The 24,869-nt window shown below is 36.7% G+C and overlaps 1 protein-coding gene across 3 annotated transcripts in view; it reads left to right on the top strand.

Annotated features, from left to right (window-relative positions):
- The first annotated feature begins 2,392 nt into the window (after positions 1 to 2,392).
- The window catches only part of PHIP (pleckstrin homology domain interacting protein), a 146,037-nt gene continuing 123,560 nt past the window's right edge, over positions 2,393 to 24,869 (top strand). For 2 of the 3 annotated variants that reach the window (XM_030929652.1, XM_030929653.1), the window contains exons 1-6: positions 2,393 to 2,653; positions 2,769 to 2,827; positions 2,953 to 2,982; positions 3,176 to 3,235; positions 20,193 to 20,343; positions 20,435 to 20,533. In XM_030929652.1, the coding sequence (XP_030785512.1) occupies positions 2,614 to 2,653; positions 2,769 to 2,827; positions 2,953 to 2,982; positions 3,176 to 3,235; positions 20,193 to 20,343; positions 20,435 to 20,533 (439 nt within the window). In that variant the 5' untranslated portion in view covers positions 2,393 to 2,613. Of the gene's footprint in view, positions 2,654 to 2,768; positions 2,828 to 2,952; positions 2,983 to 3,175; positions 3,236 to 17,102; positions 17,193 to 20,192; positions 20,344 to 20,434; positions 20,534 to 24,869 lie in introns of those variants that run through there. The other variant, XM_030929654.1, reaches the window with a different exon arrangement.

Here is a 24,869-nt window from a genome sequence, read left to right as displayed (position 1 = left end):
AGAGGGGGATTTTCTCAAAATTTTTTAAGGAGCTAAGTACTAGTAGCATACTTAGGTGAAAGCTTTTGTGGCTTCTAAATGAAAAGAATATATGAGATAATCATGCTGGTAGTTTTCTGTGTTTACATAACACACACAAGATATATATGGCAAACTTTACCCAGAGTAATATTATATTCCATGTCATAATTTGGTTTATTTTCAATCACAAGGATAAAACATCTATTAGTAAGAATCACACATTTCAAACCTTCAAAACCAGAAAATCTCACTATAATTTGTAGTTTCTAAAATCTGTTTATTTGAAGAACTTCATGATCATGTAAAATATTACAATTATTTGAAGAATACTTTTTTAAACAGCATCGGTCTTAAAAGTAAATACAATTGCAAAAAGGCATACAAAATATCCTATCTTTTCAGTCTATCTTTTCAAGTCTAACCACCTAGAAACAGGCTACTTTACCTATAATAGAATAGAATTAAGTGTCTTTAAAGATGCAAATATTTTCAGTATTTGAGAATAGCCATATTAAAAAAAAAAGTTATTTTGATAACCAGGTTGCAATAGGACAAGTCATGGTAACCTTCCATTTTCAAGATTCAGTTACAAAAGGCCATTTTATATCCTATTATTCCGAAGGGTTTGAGGCTTTATTTCTTCTTCCTCACATGTATGATGATTTCTGGATGTTTTAGTGTGGGGCATCACACCGGTGCAGCACACTTGGGCTTGCAGTGCAGCCCAAGGCATTTGCAGCAACTATTTCCCACTAGGAATGTAAGGAGCTAGGAGGTTACAAGGCTTGAGGAAACAATCTAGAAAACCACAATACAGCTTGTTGGTCTTTTCCCCACAAATAACCTTTTTAAACCAGACCCATAAAATGCAGTTTATTATCTAACATTTTTAAGGATAATCTTTTGTTAAATGTTAACAAAAGAACGACTATCCAAATTCTCTTTAAAATGCAATCCTTAAAAAATATTGAACTCTCAAGTCCTTTTGGAAAGTGCTTAAATCATCTGGAGATAAATATCATTTGGTGTCCTTGTTTTCTAACAAATGGCTTTTTCCATTGTTTCCATTAATTTCACCCATATTCGTTTTTTAAAAAACAAGGCCCTTATCCTCATCAGCAAAACACAGATGTATGATTTAGCATATAAAACCGGTAATCACATACTAATTTACGAAAGATTATTTTTTTCTCTTTTCGTCAGTTTTCAAGAAGTCTTCCCGTGATTAACTGTAAACAGAAATGGTTTACATCTCAAATTAGAAGCCATTAATTAGCATGACGAAGTCAACTGCAAGATACAGATTATTTAAATTATTTAATCACTATTCACCTTGGCTAAACTGTAGTATACTCTTTCAATATCCTTCGGTAGGTTATCGATCTGTCAGTAAATTACCTCCAGATTAGTTAGAGATAAATATTAGCGTCCTCTCCTTTCCTTCAGGTTTGCATTTTCCCTTCTCGTAAACACTTAAAAAAGCTTTAAGGTTCTTTAATTCCAAATACCTAATTAGCCATCACTAGCCTTTTTGTAATAAGGAAAAAGAGTATCTGAAGTACAAATCAAGAGTTCGCTTTGCCCGTTTAACAATAAAAAACATTTAAAAAACGTACGCCAAAGGCAATGGCAGTAATAAAAGAAATATGCAGAGGTGGCTTCAGCAAATAACGGGTCTGCAAAACGCAAGTGCTTAACAAAAAGCAGCCCAAACCTCTATTGCAATATACAGCACTCCAATAAATTACACAACACTTGCACAGGCTGCAGAAATAACGCAGGACAAGACTTACACAGATGCCAATCCGCAGCATTTATACACATGCACATGGCAAGAGACAGAAACCAAACACTATCATTCAACTCGGGCAGGGTAGCGCGATCCCGAGCTTGCCCAGCGTGGGTGCCCTCTGCGTGTGTGTCTGTGTACGCGCGTGAGTGAGACCCATCCTTGGGGCATTTCCCCTCTTTAGGCAGTTTTGCTTCATTTGTTTCCTATTTCTGCTACATAGAAACTAACTTCCATCTCAGCTCCAGCCAGCGCCGCTGAATAGAGCCTGTGCTGCGGCTCCGTGTGCGTCAGATCCCTCCGCGGAGCCGTCCCCGGCCCCCTCCCTGCCACTATCGGCCTCCACAGAGAAAGCGCCTTCCAGCCAACCGGCGGCTTGGGCTCCGACATCTTCTCCGACTGGAAATAAATAAATAAATCGCACGCCCTGGGGGGAGAAGCGGGTGGGGGTCGCGCCGTGCCGGGTGCGGAGCGCTGGGGACGAAGGGTCGGAGGCACTCCTTTTTTAGCGCCGGGGGGCGGGTGCGCGGGCCGGGGCCGGGCCGAGCCCGGGGCCGCGAAGGCGGCGGACTCCTTTCTGCGGCGGAGGGATCCGCGGCGGAGGCGGCCACGGCCGTAGCCGCTGCCTGAGAGTTGTTGTTTCCTCCTCCTCCTCCTCCGCCTCCGCCGCCGTTGCTTGAATGGTGGAGCCGAGGCTCGGCTCGTGAACACACACTGACAGCTATAGGGCAGGCGGCGGCACCGTCCCCGCTTCCCCTCGGCGGCGGGGTGTCCCGTCGGTGGCCCTGAAGTGACCCATAAACATGTCTTGTGAGAGGAAAGGCCTCTCGGAGCTGCGATCGGGTAAGTCGGGGGGCTGCCGGGGCCGCTGGCACCGGGCGATTCCGCCCGCGGTCCCCCGCCCCCCGCCGCCCGGCCGCTCAGCCTGTGTGTCTCCCCGTCCCTCTCTCCCGCGCAGAGCTCTACTTCCTCATCGCCCGGTTCCTGGAAGATGGACCCTGTCAGCAGGCGGCTCAGGTACGGCGGCGCGCGGCGCGGGCCGGGCCGGCGCTCGCTGCTCGCGGGCGTGGGGGAGGGAGGCGGAGGCTGCGGGGCCGCGGCCCGGGGCGCGGGGCTCAGCTCTCCCCGCTTTGTTGTTGCAGGTGCTGATCCGCGAGGTGGCCGAGAAGGAGGTAAGGGCGGCGGCGGCCCGGCGCGTCCCGCCGCCGCGCGGCCGCCCTTGGGCCGCTGCGCCGTCGCTGCCGCCGCCGCCAGGGCGCGGGGCGCGGGGCTCGGGGGTCCCCGCCGGGGCGCGGGGCGGGCGGGGGAGGGGAGCGGGCGGGCAGGGGCTTGGGGCTGAGCTCACGGGGTGTCCTCTCCCCGCAGCTGCTGCCCCGGCGCACAGACTGGACTGGGAAGGAGCATCCCAGGACCTACCAGAATCTGGTGAGACATTCACATCGCAGAGCAAAGAAACTTTTCCCTGAGTCGAATAAAAATTGAATTTCCCGCAATTTTTTACAGAGACAAAAACTTGGCCCTAGAACGTGAAAGCTCCAAAGGCCACGGGGAGGGTTGGGAGGCCGGCGCGGGGTCTGCGGGGGCCAGTGGCCGGGGGTACTCGTACTCCGGGGCCGCAGGGGCTGCGGACAATTTATTTGTGATATTTTGTTAATGTGCTAGAAATAAAGATACGTCATGAGTGTTGTGCAGTGCAAGGCCGGAGGAGGAGGGGCCGGCGCGCGCGTCCGTGCGGGCGCGGGGGCGCGCGAGAGTCGGCGGCGGCGGGAGCGGCGCGAAGCGGGAGAGCGCGCTCGCTCGTTCGCTTGCTTGCTCTGCACGCGCGGCCGGCTCGGCTTTCTCCTGCCCTACACAATAGCTGGTGACTAACTGCTCCGAAGTAGCATTAGCATTTCACAGGCAGGCTATCCAGCGGCTGCGGTACCGTGGCAAGACATTATTTTTTTTCCTCCTCTATCGTTTATTTTGTTTTCCCTAAATTCAGTCCTAGGTTTTTTGTTGGAAGGGTTCTGATGTGTGATGATAGTTGGTCAGTGATTCGTCTTGCATTTACTAAAACACATCTTTGCAGAAGTGTAAAGCCTGTAATTCCCTAAAACCAGAAGTTTAGTAGGCTTTTTCTAATTCTTATGGTATGCCTCTCGTTTAATTAAAAACTATTATTGGAGTACACTGAAGAGTTTTGATTTTTGTCCACATATTTACTGTGGGATGGAACTCGGCCAGCAAAAGTTGTTGTGCTTATATTGGGACATATTTTGTTTAATAACTTAAAAAAGACCTTTTTCTTAATTTTGTGGGTTGTCAAAATGAGTATGTTAGGAATCTTTAAAAATTGCTTTTCAGAAGTGGACCTATCACTTCAGTAATGTGATTGGAAGTTACCTTAAAGAAGTTATGTTGTCTGTAACATTTTCTCCTAAACTGATAAGAGGTTCGTTGTGTGAATATGTGTGTTGGGGGCAGTTAAAAGCAGTCGCACCGGGCACACCAAGCCTTTGAAATTTATGTAGTGCGTTGATTTTTATGAGGCTTTTGTAACTGTTTTGAGATAGTCATAATTACTAATGTTACTTCATCAGAACTTCTCTAATGACTAGGAAGTTTCAGCGAGCTTAGAATGAATGTCTTTTGTGAGGTGAGGGCAGGACATGATTATAATGGCCTTTTTTTTTAATGTAGTGTATTTCCTAACTTTTGTGTATAAATCTCTTGTGATTTAATCTAAGTTGTTGATAACCACTCATGGCTGTTGAAATAAGCAAGGGTACTGAGGTTTAATACATCTAATGGAGATTTAGCAGTGTAATTTTCACACTGAACGTGTGTTTTCAAGGAGTGATTTGGGATACTTTCATTCAATTCTTGGCCAAAGTGAATGGAACTGGAAGTAAACTCCCAAGATTTACTAATTTGAAATTAATTTTTAGGTTTATAAATATTTGATAGAAGTCGTCAGTGAATTTACATGTCTTCCTTGCTATTTGAAAAAATTATCACAAAGGTTATAATACTCCATTTTTAAGATGGGGCAGGTTTTACAAAACTCATCTTTGCATCTGCTTTTACATCTGTGCATCTCTTAAAAACCCACAAACTTTCAGTCACTGAGGATTGCTGCGTTTTCTTGAAATCTTTTGGTAATGTTATATTTTTTAAATGAAGCAGCTTAATGGTGTCTGGCTAAATTACGGTAATGGCTAATCCTCGTAGGAATATCTTTTTTTTTTTTTTTCAGTAAAAATGAGCTATCAATTTTGATTTTGAGTTAATTTAATTTTGGGGGGGAGTATGGGGGGAGGAAATATTGGTAAAGTGAATTTCTACCCCTAGTCTGCATCTCAGAGTTAAGATACAATAAGCATTCTTTTTATCTGTGTATTATTCTCAAAATCCACCTATTTTGAATGGAAGTGGTTTTTCTTGCTTGGAGTTTTCTCTTTACTAGAACAGTCATGTTGTCATACTCACTCGTCAATCAGTTTAGAAATCTTATTAGAACTTGGAGTTCTTTGACTCATTTTCTCTTTTCATTCATTCAGCATATTGCTTACTCTGCTGGATGCAAGGTACCATTTGAGGTGCTTTCTTATCCATCAAACTGTGTATCTAGGTGTGTGAAATAACTTTATTTCACCTTTTTAGTTGAGATTTAGGTCTAAAAACATTAGGAACACTGGATTTTTTTGTTCAATAGTAGATCTTGCTGTTTTTTTTTGTTTTGTTTTTTTTTTTTGAGACGGAGTTTCGCTCTGTCGCCCAGGCTGGAGTGCAGTGGCCGGATCTCAGCTCACTGCAAGCTCCGCCTCCCGGGTTTACGCCATTCTCCTGCCTCAGCCTCCGGAGTAGCTGGGACTACAGGCGCCCGCCACCTCGCCCGGCTAGTTTTCTGTGTTTTTTAGTAGAGACGGGGTTTCACCGTGTTAGCCAGGATGGTCTCGATCTCCTGACCCCGTGATCCGCCCGTCTCGGCCTCCCAAAGTGCTGGGATTACAGGCTTGAGCCACCGCGCCCGGCGATCTTGCTGTTTTATATCTAACTCAGCACATGTAAAGTATTTTGTACAGTATTTTCTATTATTTTAATTCTTATGACTTCAAAAGTTTTATGTTGTTGTGTATCGAGTTGAATTTATTTAACATTGGTTTGAAAATTACTTGGTGAGTGAAACTGTAGTTTCTTTAGTTTCTACTCTTCCTGGAAATGATTTTTTATATGGAATAATAAACTGAGCAATATTTTAAATGGGAAAACTCATATATCACATCACATTGAAATTTCTAGAAAACCTCAAATTATAGCTGTTTAAAATGGGGTGTAATATTTGTACATGTGAATTTAAAAATAGGCACTGATCATCTGTAGTCAGTCTAGTTATAATTGCAATGGTTGAATTTTACTCAAGAGGAAAGTAGAATTTTAAGAGCAGTTTTAAAAGTTTACAGGTTGAAATTGATGCATTCATTTCAAGTGTGATTGAGAAAGGAAATGCTCATATCTTATGGTTGTTTCTGTCTCTGGTTTAAAACATGACTGTAATTATCACCATCTACCTTAAGATTTAAAACATTTTTAACAAAGTAAATGGATAGGAAGCTAAAAATTGTTTTTGGTGCTATGGTATACGTTTAATTAGATTTTACATTTTTAAAAATATGAGATACATTTTAAAGAACAGGAGCACTTTTTCCAAATATCAGAATCCTTAAACTGTAGAATAAAAAACTTTTTTTTGGACAGAAGGAAAGCTTTGTCATTTGTTTATTTCTTAGTTTGAATAGTGAATCTATTTAGTCTATTAAGTCTGCTTTCTAGTTGTCACTTAATGATGATTGCATATTTATGAGATATAGAGGCAGAGTTTTCAAGCATTTTACCGGATTTGGGTCTCTCTTGATTACATTTTTTCTTAGAAGACTTCTCTCTTTTCCCCCCAAGAACTAGTTCATGTTTTGCCAGTCTGTTAAAATGATTTATTTTTTGCCTTGTAAAATAGTGATATTTGCCTTTCTTAAAATTATTCCACTTTATTAGAAATCTTTTGTCTTTTTTTTCATTTTTTAGTGAAAGGATTGAGAGTCAGGAGATATGGATTGTGGTTTTAAGCTCTGCTGACAGTTAACCTGTAGGTAATCTTGGGCAAGTAATGGAATTTCTCTTTGTCCCAGTTATCTCATTTGAAAAATAAGTGGATTGAAATTTTTTCAATCTGAAAATCTGTGATTTTGAACTAGAAATAGCAGTACATTGTATTTAAGAAGTAAGCTTTATTTCATTTGTAGAGCTTAATTTTCTAAAACACAGAAAAGTAGAAATCACGTAGGTTACAAAATTATATAAATGCTTTTCATAGTGCCATTCTTTGGTGGTAAATTCATTTCTTGTTGCAAAGATGATTTGAGACACTAACTATGTTGTAAAATGCCCCCAAATTACCATGATTTCCATCATAGTTTAAGCACTAGTTTTCATTATTGGTGGTCTCAAATTCAGAGATGAATAGGAACCGTGGATAGGATTTATTTATGTATGTATCTTAGGTATACATTTATTTAGTGTGTGCTGATTAATGTGAAAGTTAAGGTATAAAACCTAGAGACAACTTTCAGGGGAAAAAAAAAAGATACCATATTAAATGCTTTAGAATTAGGGATTCCCATTCTACATTGAAGATAGCATAGTTCTTTCAACACTTGATTATTATAATTTTGGGGGGTTGGGGGAACATGTAATAAAGTAAATGTGTGTAGTAGAGTTACTATTTCCTTTTTTAGTAGAGTATCAATGAAATAGAAGCTTTGCATGGTAGTCTCTAAAACAGCTTTAATCTCTCAAGGTTGTTATAGTGATGAATAAAATATGTTAGGTGTGAAGGGTTACATGATGAATAAAATGTTAGGTGTGAATATGTTGCTGAGAGGCTGAAGGAGCATTCTTCATTCTTTCTTACAAGTAGAATTATTCTATTGATACTTATACCATTTTTTAAAATTTGAAGCATTTACAAACATTTTTAATTGCAGTACTTACTGTATGGTTAATATTCTTCATTGTAAAGCGGTGTGAACGTAAAGCGGGAGCTGGAGTGTGCCTTTCACAAACTATAATGGTTTTTATTTGTTGTGAGGCAGAATCTTATTGAGAGAGTCTGTTTTCCATTCGGTAAAATGGGCTAATAATAGCTTCTACTTTGTGTGATCTGTGAGTAATAACTGGCATGAATCAAGTACTATGTAAGGGTTTGGGTTTGCTATTATCAGAACTTTAGTAGTGCTATTATCAGAACTTTAGTAGTGTTCCACTTAGAGCTTTATAATATTTTAAAAGAAGAGCATTTATATTTTTATTTCAGAAACAAGTATGTATGTACTTTCTAAACATAGAATCTGCAGTATAAAAAGACTGCATTAAAACTTCAGAAGAGTCCGGGTGTGGTGGCTCATACCTGTAATCCCAGTACTTTGGGAGGCCACAAGTTGGAGAACAGCCTGGACAAAATGGAAAACCCCATCTCTACAAAAACTAAAAAAATATTAGCCAGTAGTAGTGACACATGCCTGTAATCCCAATTACCTGAAAGGCTGAGGTGAGAGGATCGCCTGAGCCCAGGGAGGTTGAAGCTGCAGTAAGCTCTGTCCCATGCCACTGCCCTCCAGCCTGGGCGACACAGTGATACCCTGTCTCAAGAAAAGAAAAAAAAAAAACAAAAAACTTCGGAAGATACTATTAATATAATTACTTTATAGACTTAAGGATAAAACAGGCCTAAAAAATAAAGGAAAAATGTTTAGTTAATACCAAAAATAAATCATGGTTAAGGCATTGTGGATAGACCTCTGGAAAAATATTGCTACTAATTTCTACTATGACTTGTTTTTATGGAACACTGAACATTAAGAAATAATTTAGGTGGTTAATGTAATCCTGAATTGATTAGAGAATATGCAAAGCTTTTTCTCTTTGGGTAATCATCAAATGACATTTAGCAATATATGAAGAAAACTTGGTTATTGCATCTGCCTCCTATACAGTTATTTGTGATATTTACAACCATCACAACAGTTTATATTCTTTTTGGAAACTGTCGGAGAAGAGATGTCTTGACTTCTATTTTGTCAATCTGTTTATATGTATTTTAAACAGAATTTAAAAAAGACTTTGGCTTTAGGTTAAATAAATCCTAATCAATTTCAGTTTTTTAGTTGATTTAGAATTTCTTTGTAAGTTAGTTTTTGGTTTTCTTTTTTTTTCATAATCTGGAAACATGGATGAATAATAAGAAAATAATAATAACAGTCTAATGCAGCTTCTACTAAAGTTAAAACCAATTGACAGTCATTCTTCCCTTTCTCAAATTTTGTGGGTATTTACCATGTCACTACAGAATTGTAACAAAATCGTATCTTGTACAACTACTCCGAATAAGTAATACTAAACAGATTAGTTTCATTCTTACTAGTAGTTTCCTTGTATAAATTTCAGAATTCGTAGAAAAATATCTGTAATACTAAGCTTTAGTTGGCAGAGAATACCAAACGTACTTATTTAAAATAACTTTCTATTTTAGTGCACTTTTACTTAGAAAAAAATTTTTAACAGCTAATTTTAGGATATTTAAGTTGCTTTTGTGGTTATATCTAAAAGTGGCAAAGGCTGTTACAGGAATCAAATTTAAAGTTTGCGAAAGACATTTTAAATGTGAACATTCTCAGTTTCTATTATTTTGTTTTTGAGAAGCTATGTCGATGAAATTATGAGGAAATTGTGAGTGTTAATAAATTACTTTGCAATAAATAATGTTATTGGACCTATGGAATATAGAGGAGTGTAAGTATTTTATAACAAATTGGTGAAAATGATAACATGTTTTTTCTTAATGGAATTTGATAAAGCAGGGTACTGAAAAATCACAAACTTGTTATCATATTGAATAGTGATGAATATAAGTTGAGAAGTTATTACAGAGAAGACAATCATCAGTTGTGAGACAGGTCCTCCTTTAGTTATTTACCTTACACACTCAAAAACAGCCATATTTGAGCTTAGGCATCACAGGTAAGAAAAGGATGGTTGAATGAGAAGCTTTTGATGAGAAAATTTAGGTGGCAACATAGTCAAATGCAACTTCTGCTTGTGTTAAACCTAAATTGTAAGGAGAATGAGATGTGTGGTATAGGTAACTCCTAGGTTATCCATGGCAGTACAGATGGGTATAGCAGGTTTTTTTGCAGCAGAGACACAGGAAGAATTCATGTACAGCAGGCTTTCCTTATCTGCAGGTGTCACGTCTGTGAATTCAACTGTAGATCAAAATAGTTTAGAAAACAAAATACAAAAAATTTTAAAAATACGGTGTAACAATTATTTATATGACATTTACATTGTATTAGGTATTATAAGTAATCTAGAGATGATTTAAAGTGTGCAGGAGGAGTGTATGTATAGGTTATATGAAAACACTGTGCCATTTTATATGAGGAATTTGAGCATCCTGGATTTTGATTTTGGTGTGGGGGTTTCCTGGAACCATTCCCCCATGAATATTGGAGGATGACTGTGTTCTGGACTGCAGCTGTCCTGTGGTGGTCATATGTCATGGTCTATTTGGTTTCTGTCATGAATAGAAAAAGACATGTAACTTGTCATGGCAAAAGAATTATAGTATAATGCAAGAAATATGTATCTCGTGTTTGACTCTGGTTTAGTTTTTGGGTGTAGAGACACTACATTCTAGGCAACTTAGTGAAACATCCGTTGTCTGAAACAACTTTGCTGTCATTGCATAAGAATTATGTTATTTTGAGTACTGTGCTTGAAACTGAAACATTAAAAATGAAACTGATCTTTCAAGATTATTTACATTAGCGTTAGTATAAGCAGTTAAAGGATTTTTCATCTTTAAATTAATACACAGTAACTTTTCAGCAGATTCCTAGATTTGAATTTAATGTTTTGCTAGTAATGTTTTAAAGGGAATTTTAAAAGTACGCAAAGTAGCGCATATGACAACTTAAAAATCAAAACTTGAAAATTTGTTATTTTAAGCAATTAAATGTTGTCATTTTGTTGTGTTTTAAATTCTTTTTTATGAAGCATCCCTGCTTTGGTTTATGGAAACCTCAATTCTGAATCGAGTCTCTTTTTTTTTTTTTAAGCAAGATTTGATTGGTTTATGATGAATAAAATTTGGAAGAGTAGTATTGCATTTTCTTTGTTTTTATTTTAGTATTGCATTTTCTTTAAATGACAAATTTATATTGGTAATTGTATTGATAATGTAATCTGAATTATTATCTAAATGAATTCTTAACAGTTGACTAAATTCTGAATATGACACATTCTTTGAAGCTTGTTTATTCACAATTATTAACTTGAGCAAATAGACCACCAAGATTAATTTTGACACTTAATAAGGTTCTATATTTTATTATAATTACAAAGAAATAATAGGCATCTAAGGGGCCTTCTGAGAATAGTTACCCAGCTTAGAGGACTTAACTTGAACTGACTTATATGGGTTCTGTTAAGTTTTTAATCAAATCTGTGTGTCAGTGGGGAGAAAACTAAAGTTCTAATAAGGAAGCTGTAACATGATAAAAATAACAGTAAACTTGGAATCAGGAGACCTGGGTTTGATTACTATTTCTTCTGTTCTCCAAATGTGTGCCCTCAGACAAACTGCTGCCTTGAACTTCAGTTTTCTTTATGTATGAAATAGGGAGAATACTTAAGCTTATGTGCTTATGAAGATAAATAAATTTTTAGAACACTCAGCACAAAGTAAGTACTTTGTTTTTCTGTGGAGAAGCTATTACAGTTAACAAATCAGAAAATGCATTCTTGCTTTAAAGATTATAATTTAACTCACACTGTTAGTAACAGATTTGTAATTATAAGATTGGATGTTTTTAGAATTTTAGAGGCTGGGATTTTAATAACAGGCCTTAAACAGTAATTATCACATAGTGTTTCTATAAATTTATATTTATATATTGTATATTATATGTTTTATATAATAAATAATATATTTATACAATATATTGTATTTCTATAATTTTGTTTATATGCTACAATAGTATACAAATAACTGTATTCCAATAAACTCGCCTTTTAGAACTCAAAAACATAATAGCCGAAGTGTAACTGGCCTTTTATATCTGACAAAACTGTGAGAGAATAGATGTGAGAATATCTGAAAAAGTGACTTTTTAGAACCAATTAGATGTTTAGAACCTAAAGATGAAGTGAAAGCCTAGTTAGACAGATGATACTGGTGCCAAACAGCAGGGTCTTATTTTCATAATAATTATATGCTACAGGAGAGAAAGGCACTTCTAGGTCTTCACAGCTAAATCAAATAATTGGAATGAATATATTGATCTAACATCACTTTGAAAAGGTTGTTAAAAAGATGCTCAAATTTTTTTCCTATTTAGGTTTACAAAGATTTTGTTTAACATGAAAAGTCATTATGTAGATGTAATATGTAACATAGAATGTAATTAAAGTAACAGCCAACTTTTAGGTACAGTATTAACTACTTTATATGGTTTAATTTAGTAATTTATGACTACTTTCCAGGGTGGTGACTATTGTGATACCAGTCATACAGATGAGGACACTGAGGCTTAGAAAGAGTAAATGTTTTTCTCATCCTCAGCCTTAGCAACTTTAAACCCAGGCTGTGTGACTTGAGATTTCTTGGGGTTTTGTTGTTGTTGTTGTTGTTGTTGTTGTTGTTGTTGTTTTTGAGACAGAGTCTTGCTCTGTCACTCACACTGGAGTGCAGTGGCGTGATCTCAGCTCACTGCAACCTCTGTCTCCAGGATTCAAACAATTTTCCTGCTTCAGCCTCCCAAGTATCTGGGACTACAGGCATGTGCCACCATGTCTGGCTAATTTTTGTATTTTTGGTAGAGGGTTTCACCATGCTGGCAGGGCTGCTCTTGAACTCCTGACCTCAAGTGATCCACCTGCCTCAGCCTCCCAAAGTGCTGGGATTACAGGCATGAGCTACCATGACCGGTAAGATTTCGTATTTTAAATTACTGACCATTTCTTTACAAACTGAGTAGAGTTCTTAGTGGCAGTATGTCTGATAGAATGCAGCGGCTTCTAGATCCGTTATATTTTCTTCCCACTAATGACACTTGCCTTTTAACAATACCTTTCACTGAGATAATGGCAATTTTTTTTGGCTGGGAAGGATGGCTGTTTATATGAAGTAGCATACTATCAGAAAATGTTGGTTTAGCCAAAAATATAGGATGATAAACCTCTCAAATAGCTCAGTTTCTTTTCTTGTTTCTTCCATACTATAATTCACATTCTCAGAAGATGACCCTTTTGTTAAAATTGCAATGGATAATTTTAGAAATATTTTATATATGTGATCTGAAAAATGGATGATACAGATTTATAACTTGGGCCAAGATGGACAAGGAATGAGCAGAGTTGCTGCTGTTTCACAGAATTCTTTTGTTCTTGCTGATGGAGACATTGCTAGAACCATGAATCATTCTTTCGATCAGGGAGTGGTAAACTAATGGCTGCTGTGGGTAAATTGTGCAGGAGATCTGTTTTTGGAAGGCCATCAAGCTAAGCATGGTTATTGCGTTTTTAAAGAATTGTTTAAAAAAAATAAGAACATGCAATGGAGGTACTATGTTATTCTTAAAGCCTCAAATATTTACCATATGATGGTTACAAATGTTCGCTGACTTCTACTCTAAATAATATAACATATTTTACCAAAAGGATACTTTTGGCTAATTCAGATTTTAACCATGAAAAAGGATTAAAATGGATGGACGGTTAACCAAAGATTGTTGTTCCCATAGCAAGCAACTCAATTGAGAATGGAGGTGGAAGGGACATAAGTTTGAAAAAGCTCTGAGTAGTCGCCTGGTTTAGACAGTAGAAGTGTGAATCTCGATGGAATGGCATCAGGATTTGCATCCATAAGGCCCATTCTTGCATCTTATTAGAGGAGAGAAAATGTTTTGTTCATCAAAAAGGGATGAGAGCTAGGCATGGTGGCTCATACCTGTAATCCTGGCTACTTGAGAGGCTGAGGCAGGAGGGTCACTTGAAGCCAGAAGTTCCAGACCAGTCTGGGCAACACAGAGAGACGCTGTCTCTAAAAAAATAAAATAAAAATTAGAAGTGATATAACGCACCTGTAGTCTCAGCTGCTCTGGAGACTGAGTTGGGAGGATTGTTTGAACCCAGGAATTTGAGGCTGCAGTAAGCTGTGACTGTGCCACTGTCCCCTAGCCTTGGTGACAGAGCGAGACCCCCCCCCCCCCGCTCCCTTAAAAAGCAAATGAAAACAAAATGGGGGTGGATGAGTTTAAAAAGTTTTGAGCACTACTGATACATGGGCATTCTTGGGGGAATTTTTAAAATAGTAATAATAAATTTGTTATTAACTCTTTAATCTGTTTTTACTTTCTAATTTTAAATTAAGGGTATAGCAGCATAATCTTATAAATATTTTAGTTTTATCTTCTACTTTTACCGTTAGAATTTTTTAAAGTGTTCCCTTTTACCTATAGAAATTTATGCTTTTATGTTAGTTTCCTTATTAGTGAAAGTGAACCGTGAAATGTTTCTCTTTTTCTGGTTCACTTTAATGTCTGTGTTGAAAACTATTCAAAATGTCTGATGTATGACTTGCTTATATCTTGCACATTGATATATACACATATTTGAGGTAATAGGTCATTTGTGTGATAGTATGAATTGTAGAGTCCAGAGTTAGATTGCTATGGTTTGACTCTCATCTGCTCACTGTGTGTGAACTTGGGAAGGTTGCAATATCTTTTTAAATAAATTCTATAATTTTTTTATAGAATGGGAATAATGATAGTATATACCTCTCAGAGTTGTGAGTAGTTCCATGTAAAACTTACACACTTACCATAGGGCCTGGCATTCAGTGTGCAGCCAATACGTGTTAGCTATATTAGTATTATTTATCACATTGACTTTATAATCTGGTCATACTTTTTATGTGTTGAATGTTAAGAATTTGAAAGCACCTAGGGTCACAGAAAGTAACTCGTATATCTGAATTTGGGATTCTTGAGGGGTTATTTTTCCCCTGAAATAATATGGTATGATAGATTGCTGAGAAACCACATACAATATAGATAAGAGATTTTATTATATTATTTTAAATGTCTCTTTTAATTATTTACCAGTGAAATAAAAGCTAATTTAAATTAAAAGCTTAAGTTTATATTAAAGATATGGGGTTCTTACTAGAAAATTGAAAATCACATATGTATATCTGTAAATAATGTATTAATATTTATGAATAGGAATGTGATTAATATGTTTGTAAAGAAGGTAATAGAAAAGATTGTTTTATTTTAAAAAATACTTTTGTTTATTCTGTGTGTTTGTGTGTGTGTGTGTGAGAGAGAGAGACAGATAGTTGAGAGCAAAAAAGATTCATGGCCCCTGCTCTTTTGTATTTAATGGTGAAATAGAAAAACATTAAATTATACTTTTAAATGTATAATCACAAGCTGATATATGAGTTAATAAAGGAAAGTCACAGGAAGTGTGCAACCAAGAAAACAGACTTAGATTGTGTAGAGTATAGAAAAACAAAGGAAGTTACATTACAGGGAACATCTGAGACACGTAGAAGAGTTGTCTGGGCAAGGAAGTGTGGGGAAATGCAGAGTGTATGCTATATGATAAAGTCTGACAGGAGAGAGAGATTGTGCGTAAATAACCTGAAAGAAGGCCATGTGGTTGAAATGTGAAAACTGAGAGTTGGGGAAAGGGACTGGGAATGTGCCAGGTGAAGCTAGAAAGTTAAGAAGTGACCATACATGCATTTCTGGACTGGTAGACCAAGTTAAGGATTTGGATCTTTATCCAAAGAGTAAGGAAAGCCTCAGAAGTGTTTTAAATAGGGGTGACTTGATCCGATATGTATTTTGGAAAGAACATTCTAGTTGCAGTATAGAGAATAGATTTGAATGGGGTGTGAATGCATTTGGGAAAGGTAGGCGTTTATTGCAAAGATTATTTGAACTTGGACTATTATGGAGATACAGGTAGATGGATTTAAAAATAGGAAGGAAAAATTAAGTTGAACTTGGTGACTGTTTGGATATTGGGAATATGATGGGAAGGAGGAAGGAATGGACTGTGTAAAAAATGCAGCTCCTTGGTTTCTGTCTTCTAAGGTTGGATAAATGGGGTTGACATCCACCAAGGTAGGGAACACTTTAGTGGGGAATGTTTTCATGAGGGTCCATCAATTCAGTTTTGCATATGTTGAGTGTCAGATGCTTTGGGGCTCTAGAGAGCTGTTTTAAGAAACTTTGATATGCAAGTCTGTGCTATAAATAGAAGTTTGGAAGTCATTGTTACAACAGTTGTCCAAGGAGAGAGTATATAGTGAGAAGAAAAGAGGATCTGGAACTGGACTCGTACCCAGGATCTTAAGGAACTTCACTATTTAATGGCTATATAGAGGAGGATAAACCTACAAGAAAAATGAGAAGGAATGGTTGGAGAGGAAGAAAGCAAGCCAAGGAGTGTCACAAAAGTTAAGAGAAGATAGTTTGCAAATGAGGAAGTGTTCAACACTTAGGTGAAATATTATGGGACATTAAAGAAGATACAGATTTTAAAATGCTTATTGGAGTTATTGATAATTGAAGGTGAACTTTTGAGCTATTTTTTGTAAATTCATGAGTGTGGGAGCTAGTATGGAGTAGGTTGAGGAGAGGATGGGATATGAAATGAGGTGGGCTATGGACCATTATTTTAAAAACATGTTTCCGGAGAGGAAGAGAATGGGAAAGGGGTAGCCAGGATATTTGGGTGGGGAGGTGTTGGATAATAGCAGTTAGGCAGGGTTTTTGTTTTTTCCTAAAGTGAATGCAAAATGAGCATGTTTACATGTAGGTGTAGATGGGAAGGAGTTGGTTGAGAGGAAGTTAGTGTACATACTAGAATGTGGAGGTCTAATTTATAGTGTAGGATTTCCGTGCAGTCAGAGAAGTTAGGATTCAAAGCATAGGTAGAGGGACTGGATCTTAAATGTTAAGAGGGACAATTGTGTTACTAAGAGACAGAATTGGTACAGGTGTAGCTAAGTTTACAGGTTTGATAGGGAAGAAACAGAAAGTTTCAGCTTTAAAAAAGGTTCTCCTGTAAAGTAGGTTAGGTCATCTGCTGAGAAAATGAGGGGTGGGGAAGAGGACTCTTGGGAAAGAGAGGATAATAGCATTGTTTGTTAGTCTGTTTCCACTGTTCTTTCCAGAGACCCTTTCATGGTGGTACCTCAGGGACTGCTAAGAGGAAGCAAGTAGAGAGTCAAGCATTGACATATGTGTTCCCTGATGCCACTTAAGTAAGAATACTTTCTGAGTACCTTTAATCTGTTTTGTCTGAAATTTTGTTTGAAGACATGTTCTATGGCTTTCTTTAAAAAGTGTTTTAAAACTATTAGAATTGCTATTAGATAATTGCAATTAGATAATAGCTATTATCTAATAGCTGTGGCCCATGCCTGTAATCCCAGCACTTGGGAGGCCTGGGGGGCGCAAATTACTTGAGGTCAGGAGTTTGAGACCAGCCTGGTCAACGTGGCGAAACACCGTCTTTACTAAAAATACAAAAATTAGCCAGGTTAGGTGGTGGGCGCCTGTAATTCCAGCTACTTGGGAGGCTGAGGCAGGAAAATCACTTGAACCTGGGAGGCGGAGGTTGCAGTGAGCTGAGATCCCACCATTGCACTCCATCCTGGGCGACAAAGGGCGACTCTGTCTCAAACAAACAAACAAACAAAAAACAATAACCCCAAAACTATTAGAATAAAGAATTATACCATGTAAAGAAATTTTACTGCATCTATTTTTATGTGCTGGGATAGGCGCTAACAAAATGTTTTGAGGTTTTTGAGAATGGGGAAGTCAGTAGTTTCTGCATATTCTTAAATCTTCGTTTATCCAACTAGAACTTTATTAAGCACTTAACTGTAAGTACTGCATTAGGTATTGGGTAGACAGAGGTAAAGATGGCCTAATCTCTCCTTATGCAGGACACAGACAAGTAAGCTGGCAATTTTACTATAGTGCATGAGTCTTATGAACCCCCCAAACAGGGCAGATAATTGTAGGGCTTCTATATTTTTGGGGTGAAGAAGATCATAACTCTCATTAGATTCTTAAAAGTCTAAGTATCAAAATATATTAAAAACAATTAATGTGGTAAGTACCACACAGTGAAGGGACATTTGAGGAGTATAATGTGCTGTGGACACAAAGTGTCCAAAAAGGGGCACAGGTGGTGAAAATAGGTCATGGAAGGCAGTGAGTGAGACATAGACTGAGACATGAAGGAGAATGAGGTGTAGAGGTGAGCAGGTAAGACAAGATTGCCAGCAGAGGGATCAGCTTGTGTAAAGTCTCAAAAGCCAGAGAAAGCACAAGGAATTTACAAATTGGAAATATCTCTTCTAACTTAAAAATGAAAGTTGATTTTGAAAAATTCAAACATTCTAAATCACTGAAGAAAGCTTGAGTCAGAGTGGATTCATAATTTATTGACAGATAGAATATTACAGTAAGGATGTTCAGTTTCGCAACCTGAAAATATATTTTGCCAGAGGATACTAAAACAGGATCATCACACATTTGAAGTTAATAAGGAATGAACTTCTTTCTTCTTTAAAGTTTTTAAAAGGAATTTTGATCAATTAAGTCACATTAAAATAATCATTTGCAATCTTAGAACTGGAAGCAACCTTACAAGTATTCTAGACTTCTAAATTTTATTTTTAAATAAATTATTTTGGGGATGATTAAATATGATTTTAAAAACGCATTTTGGTAAGTTTTCTTCTAAATGCTTTTTTATTTAGCTAATCATACTAGTGTTTCCTAAACTATGTTCTGGATGAATATGATAGATATTATTAGGGAAAAAAGGGATTCTGTAGCTAAATGAGTTTGGGAAATTATCTCAGGATTTCTCAGAGACTTCAATGTCTGTGCTTTTTGACTGTAAAACAAGGAGGTAGTATGTATAATTCATATGATACATACTCTATTAGAACTCCTTTTTCCAAAAATACTCATTTTACTGACTTATCACCTACTGTATGCCAAACTCTGCTGTTTTAAATAATCTTACCAAAGTGTGGCAGTATGGCTCCATGTTATCTTTGTGAAAGAAGGAGTGTATTTTGATAAAGAGCAAGGTGGGTTTCTCCTATTGGCTTCAGTTTAGATGGATGAGTATTAGCTACCTTTAAAAACGTATCGTTCATGGATTTCTGCAGTTAGAGTATAGCAGATATTGCAAGATGGAATGAAATGATTTAAATCTCACCTCCCCCCACATCAGTCTTATCTAAAGGAATTCATGTTAAAGTTGCCATTACTTGGTAAACTTGAGGAACAGTTTTCAAATTTCTTGGTCTTAGGACCCCTTTATGCTTACTAAAATGTATTGAAGTTCCTTTATTTGTGTAGGTTATAATCTATTGGTATTTACCACATTAGAAACATAGCATATAACATATTAGAGACCTATTAAATAATACTAGTAAACTAATTTCATGTTAATATAAGTAACATTTTTATAATAATTATTCCCAAACAAAGCCAATCTGTGAGGAGCATGGCATTGTTTTACATTTCTGTGAATCTTTAATATCTGGCTTGATAGAAGAGACATTTTCTTATCTGCTTCTGCATTCAGTCTGTTAAGACATCACATGTTATGTGTCCTGTGGAAACCTCCACCATGCATTCATGAGAAAAAGTGAAAAACAACTAATGTAATATTATTCATAAGTTTTATCTGAGGGACCTCCAGGGGTGCCCAAAACATACTTTGAGAACAGCTGAACGAGATACTACTGTGGACATTTTTGTTTTTAACTTGATAGCTAATTATAAAGTAATATAATAGTATTTTTTCCAATATAATTTTATTTAGATCATGAATATTGTTTATATACTGAAAGACTAATAAAAATATTAGCATTTCATATCATGGTTTCAAATTAAGTAGTATTTTGAAGTTGTTCCAAAAGTGCTCACACTTTTTATGGTGGGTAGCTTTATTTTATGGTTGAAAGGTATTTAAAGCAGCAGTTGGAATTTTGTCTTTCTCTCTGTAAGGTTTTTGGTAAATTATGAAATTCAGCATAGATGTTAAGTGTTCTTAAATTTTTTAATAACCAACTATCAGTTGTTTTTAATTCTTAATTATTCTGGAGATTTGCTTTACATCAAATATGTAAAACATTTTATACTTGGATGAATTTTTTTATTGTTGCTCAAAGATTTTGAAAATTAAAATGATAAACTGAAACATACTATATTTGTCTTTTACATAATAGGTGAAGTATTACAGACACTTAGCACCTGATCACTTGCTGCAAATATGTCATCGACTAGGACCTCTTCTTGAACAAGAAATTCCTCAAAGTGTTCCTGGAGTACAAACTTTATTAGGAGCTGGAAGACAGTCTTTACTACGCACAAATAAAAGTATGAAAATTTTCTCATAGGATTCAGACATTCTTTATCTCACTTTCATTTTTGTGTTCTTTGTATGCATAAAAATACGTGTGTTTAATAGGCTGCAAGCATGTTGTATGGAAAGGATCTGCTCTGGCTGCGTTGCACTGTGGAAGACCACCTGAGTCACCAGTTAATTATGGTAGCCCACCCAGCATTGGTGAGTTGTTTGAGTTCACTGCTAGTAAATAGCCTCTTGGTAAAGAGCTTTTGAAAATAAAAAGGTTTTTTGGTTACTGTGGTATTAGAGAATTTAAGAAAAAAATAGATTTTTTTTTTTTATTAGTAGTTTTAATAGTGAAAAAGTCATGTATAATTAGGGATTGTGCACATTGCACCTTATGTAGGCCAGTTAGCCTCATTGGTATTTTATTTTTACAAAAGTTCCATATGAAGGTATATATTATTAGGTCGAGTTAGTAGAATCAGTATATAATTCAGATTAGTTATTATGGTAGGAGACAAAAGTAGTTATCTTTTTAAAAGCACAGTACTTTTTTTTTTTGGCTAAAGTTTCAAAGAGGGAGTACTGATGTAAATATGTCTTCTTGAGATGCCTCCTAGGTTCATCCCTTTCCCATCTGCTACTACCAGGCCCTTGCCTTACCTGGATTAATACAGCATCATCCAAACTAATCTTGCCTGGGGGGTCATCTATCTCTCTCTCCCTTCCAGTATAGTGTGTAACACTGTAATAGTAACCTTATTCAGGTCTACCTTTGTTGGGTCACTCTTCTGCTCAAGATAGTATAAAAAGGTCAAGATACTTTAATAGTGTTGTACTTTCTCTAAGTGTACTCCTAATTTTCAGAGACCTTCACATTTCAATCATAGCTTCTTTTCCACTCTCATGTTCCTACCTAGCCAGGAATGTTATTCTTTTTTCTTCCACCTGCTCAAATCTTACTTCATTCTTTCTTTTCTGGATACTTATTATACAGATAGTAAGTTTTATATGACTTTGGTTTTTCATTTATATATGTATGTGTATCTCTTTTTCTATTATTTTACTTTTTCTGTTTCCTTTTATTTCTTTTTTTTTTTTTTTTTTTTTTTTTTTTTGAGGAGGAGTCTCGCTCTGTCGCCCAGGCTGGAGTGCAGTGGCGTGATCTCGGCTCACTGCAAGCTTCGCCTCCCGGGTTCCCGCCGTTCTCCCGCCTCAGCCTCCGAGTAGCTGGGACTACAGGCACCCGCCACCTCGCCCGGCTAGTTTTTTGTATTTTTAGTAGAGACGGGGTTTCACCGTGTTAGCCAGGAGGGTCTCGATCTCCTGACCTCGTAATCCACCCACCTCGGCCTCCCAAAGTGCTGGGATTACAGGCTTGAGCCACCGCGCCCGGCCCCTTTTATTTCTTTTAAAAATATAAAAGGGGCTTTTAAAAATACAATATGACTATCTTTGTGTTTTATCTAGAACATTTAGTTATTTACATATAATCATTGATGTACTTGGGTTTAAATCTACTACTATCTAACTTGCTGCTTTGAAGGCAATTCCTTTTTCTCTAATTGCTTTTAAGATTTTTTCTCTTTCTGATTTTCTGCAGTTTGAGTATGATATGTCTTGACGTTAATTTTTTAAAAATTTGTCTTGTTTAGATTCTGGAAATATCTTTTATTGACATTGAAAAATTATCAATCATTATCTTTTACAGTAACCTCTCTGTTCCATTCTCTCTCCTTTCCTATGGGACTTAAACACTTTATCTGCTTTGTTATCCTTTCTTCTATGTTTTACATGTTTTTGACTCTCTGACGTATTCTGGATTGCTTCCTCTAACTTACTTTTCAGAGATAACCTATGTGGTATCTGCATGGTGGGTAATCATCTATTGTTTTTTAAAAACAAAAGATTGTCCTGTTTAAATAATTTTAATATATAATCTTGTTATAATGAACAAACATTAACAAAAGATTTTGAGAGACGAGGGTATATTTGTACTTAGAAAATTATTCTAAGGTGGTATAATAGGTTTCCTGAAAGAAGGGAAAAATAAAATATTATAGGAGTTTTCCCATTTAGGAAAAGTTTATTCTGTCTTTAAAAAACTATAGATCCATATAATAAGGAGAACATGTTATGCTTGTTCTTTCTATAGATTGTCAGATCTGTGGTAGGTAATGAAAGTGTAAGAGTGATTGATGGTAAATAACATTTGCTCGGTGTGTAATTCCTATATGCCAGAGACTGTTCTAAGAATTTTCTATTTATTTACTCTTTTAAAACCTTAAATGTTCTATAGGTAGGAACTGTTATGCTTATTTTACAGAGGAGACTGAAGCATGGAAAGATTTTGGTAACTTGACCAAGTTCACACATGCAGTGAGAAGTGAAGCCAGGATTCAACCCAGACTGTTTGACTCCATTATGCTATGCTTTATTCCCAGTAAACTAAATTTATTAATAATAATGCTTAACTACTCAAGAAAATTGGTGTTAGTCATTTTTTGGAAAAGGGTACCAAATATTTATAGAAGTCAAATAAAATATTTTAGGTCACATTATTGAAGGTCAAATTAGTAAATACTGCTGCTAGGGAGAGAGGAATATTTGTCTTCCCTTATTCACAGGAGATACATTCTGAGATGCGTAGTGGATGCCGGAAACAACAGATGGTACAGAACCCTATATATACGTATGGCAAAAATACCTTGGGTTTTGCATCCAAACATAGAAATGTAATTGATTCATTTAGGTAACAGAATTAATTGCCAAGCAGGTAATTGATGTACCTTTCTGAAAGACTATTTTATTTTTAGGGTTTAAGATAAATTTTTTTCTCTCTCTTCTGTTGTGATTTTCAGGAAAATCTTTGCTTTATGGTAAGAAACACCTGTAATGAATTGCCCATTTTGCCTACTTTAAAAAAGCGTATTTACATATATTTTTTGAAAGCACTACAGAGAAGCTAGACTGATGAAAATGATTCAACTTGCTTAGTCATAGTTTAGTGTCTGTGTTTTGCTAGAGTTCACCATGGTATATATTTTGTTTTATTGTCGCTATAAAGTTATGAACAGGATGGTGATGGGAAGAAAGAATTCATCAGTCTTCTTGCCAGAATAGTTGCCTGCATAGTAGTACAATATATTATTTCAAGCTGTTACAGTATGGTTCAGAAGGTTTAAAAAAATACATACGAATGTTTGTAGTACTGACTTATTTCTTCTCTTGTTGAGTCTTTGCCATTTTCTCTCTGGCTACCTTTAAAAGTTTTCTTTGCTCTTTCCTTGGTCAGTGTGGTATTACCAAGTATCAGTGGAGGTAAGAAAAAATTCTTGACATTTTAGCTTTTCTTAAGATACGTATATAGATTTAAACGTTTAATATAGATCCCAAATATTGAAATTTTGACACATTTGGGGTAGTAGTTGTTTTTCTTTAAATAAACTTTTAATTTTGGAGTAAGAAATTATTTACTGAGAAGTTACACAGATGGTTTAAAGAGCTCCTGTATACCCCTCATGCAGTTTCCCCAAATGTTATACTTTTGCATTACCTGGTCTGTTCCTCAGAACAACTAAACCAACGGTGCACTCCTGTTAACTATATAGCAGACTTTATTCATATCTCACTAAGTTTTCACACTAATCACATTTTCTTATTCCAGGATCCAGTCCAGGATACCATACTGGACATAGGGTTTGTTAATTTTTTATTGGACTTCTTACTGTAGTTCAGAGGATAATGTTAGGTTAAGCTGATAGCAAAATTGGATTTTCTTAGATATTTCAAACCGTGTGGAAACTATTGGACCTCTTGAATATCTCACATTCATCTCAAACTTAAAAACACCTAAAATGTAATTTTTGATGCTCTCTGAACCTTGTTATTCCAAGCCAGAAGCCTGGAGATAATTTTATTTTAGATTTACTGTTCATTTCTTATGTCTATTTAATAAATAATACCTGTTTCTTCTACTTTCTTGAACCTGTTCTCCATTATCATTGCCACAACCACATTTCAGGCCTTGGTACTTCTTGCCTGGAGTCCTACATTATTCATTCACTCGCTAAATAAATATTGTATATCCCTAATTGTATCTGGCACTGGGCTAGGGTCTGGAGTTGCAGATAAGCAAGAACAAGGCCTTTGCTGTCTCAGAACTTAAGCGCTACTTGAGCCCCTGCCCCTAGTCTATTCCTGTATCCCAGGAGTCAGGTTCTAAGGAGGGTTTCTTAACCTTGGCACTGTTGAGACATTTTGGGCCAGATAATTCCTGGGTGTAGGCAGCTTTCCTATGCATTGTTGGATGTTTATTAGCATCCCTGGCCTCTGCTTGCTAATTGCCAGTAGCATCCCCACTACTGCCTTGTCACAATTTAACAAGTCTCCGGACGTTGCCAGATATCTCCTGGGCAAAAATTATCACTGCTCTAAACTTTTTGAAATGCACATATCGTCGTGTCATGCCTCCTCCTTTCCCCCATTGAGAGTGACTGAATGATAGTATCAGCCATTTTAATGTGACACTATCACACAAGACTGACCTTTT

Source organism: Rhinopithecus roxellana, chromosome 4, assembly GCF_007565055.1.
Source record: "Rhinopithecus roxellana isolate Shanxi Qingling chromosome 4, ASM756505v1, whole genome shotgun sequence".
Classification (NCBI taxonomy): Eukaryota; Metazoa; Chordata; class Mammalia; order Primates; family Cercopithecidae; genus Rhinopithecus; species Rhinopithecus roxellana.
Note: the sequence above shows the minus strand (reverse complement) of the source record. Positions and strands in the feature narration are given on the sequence as shown.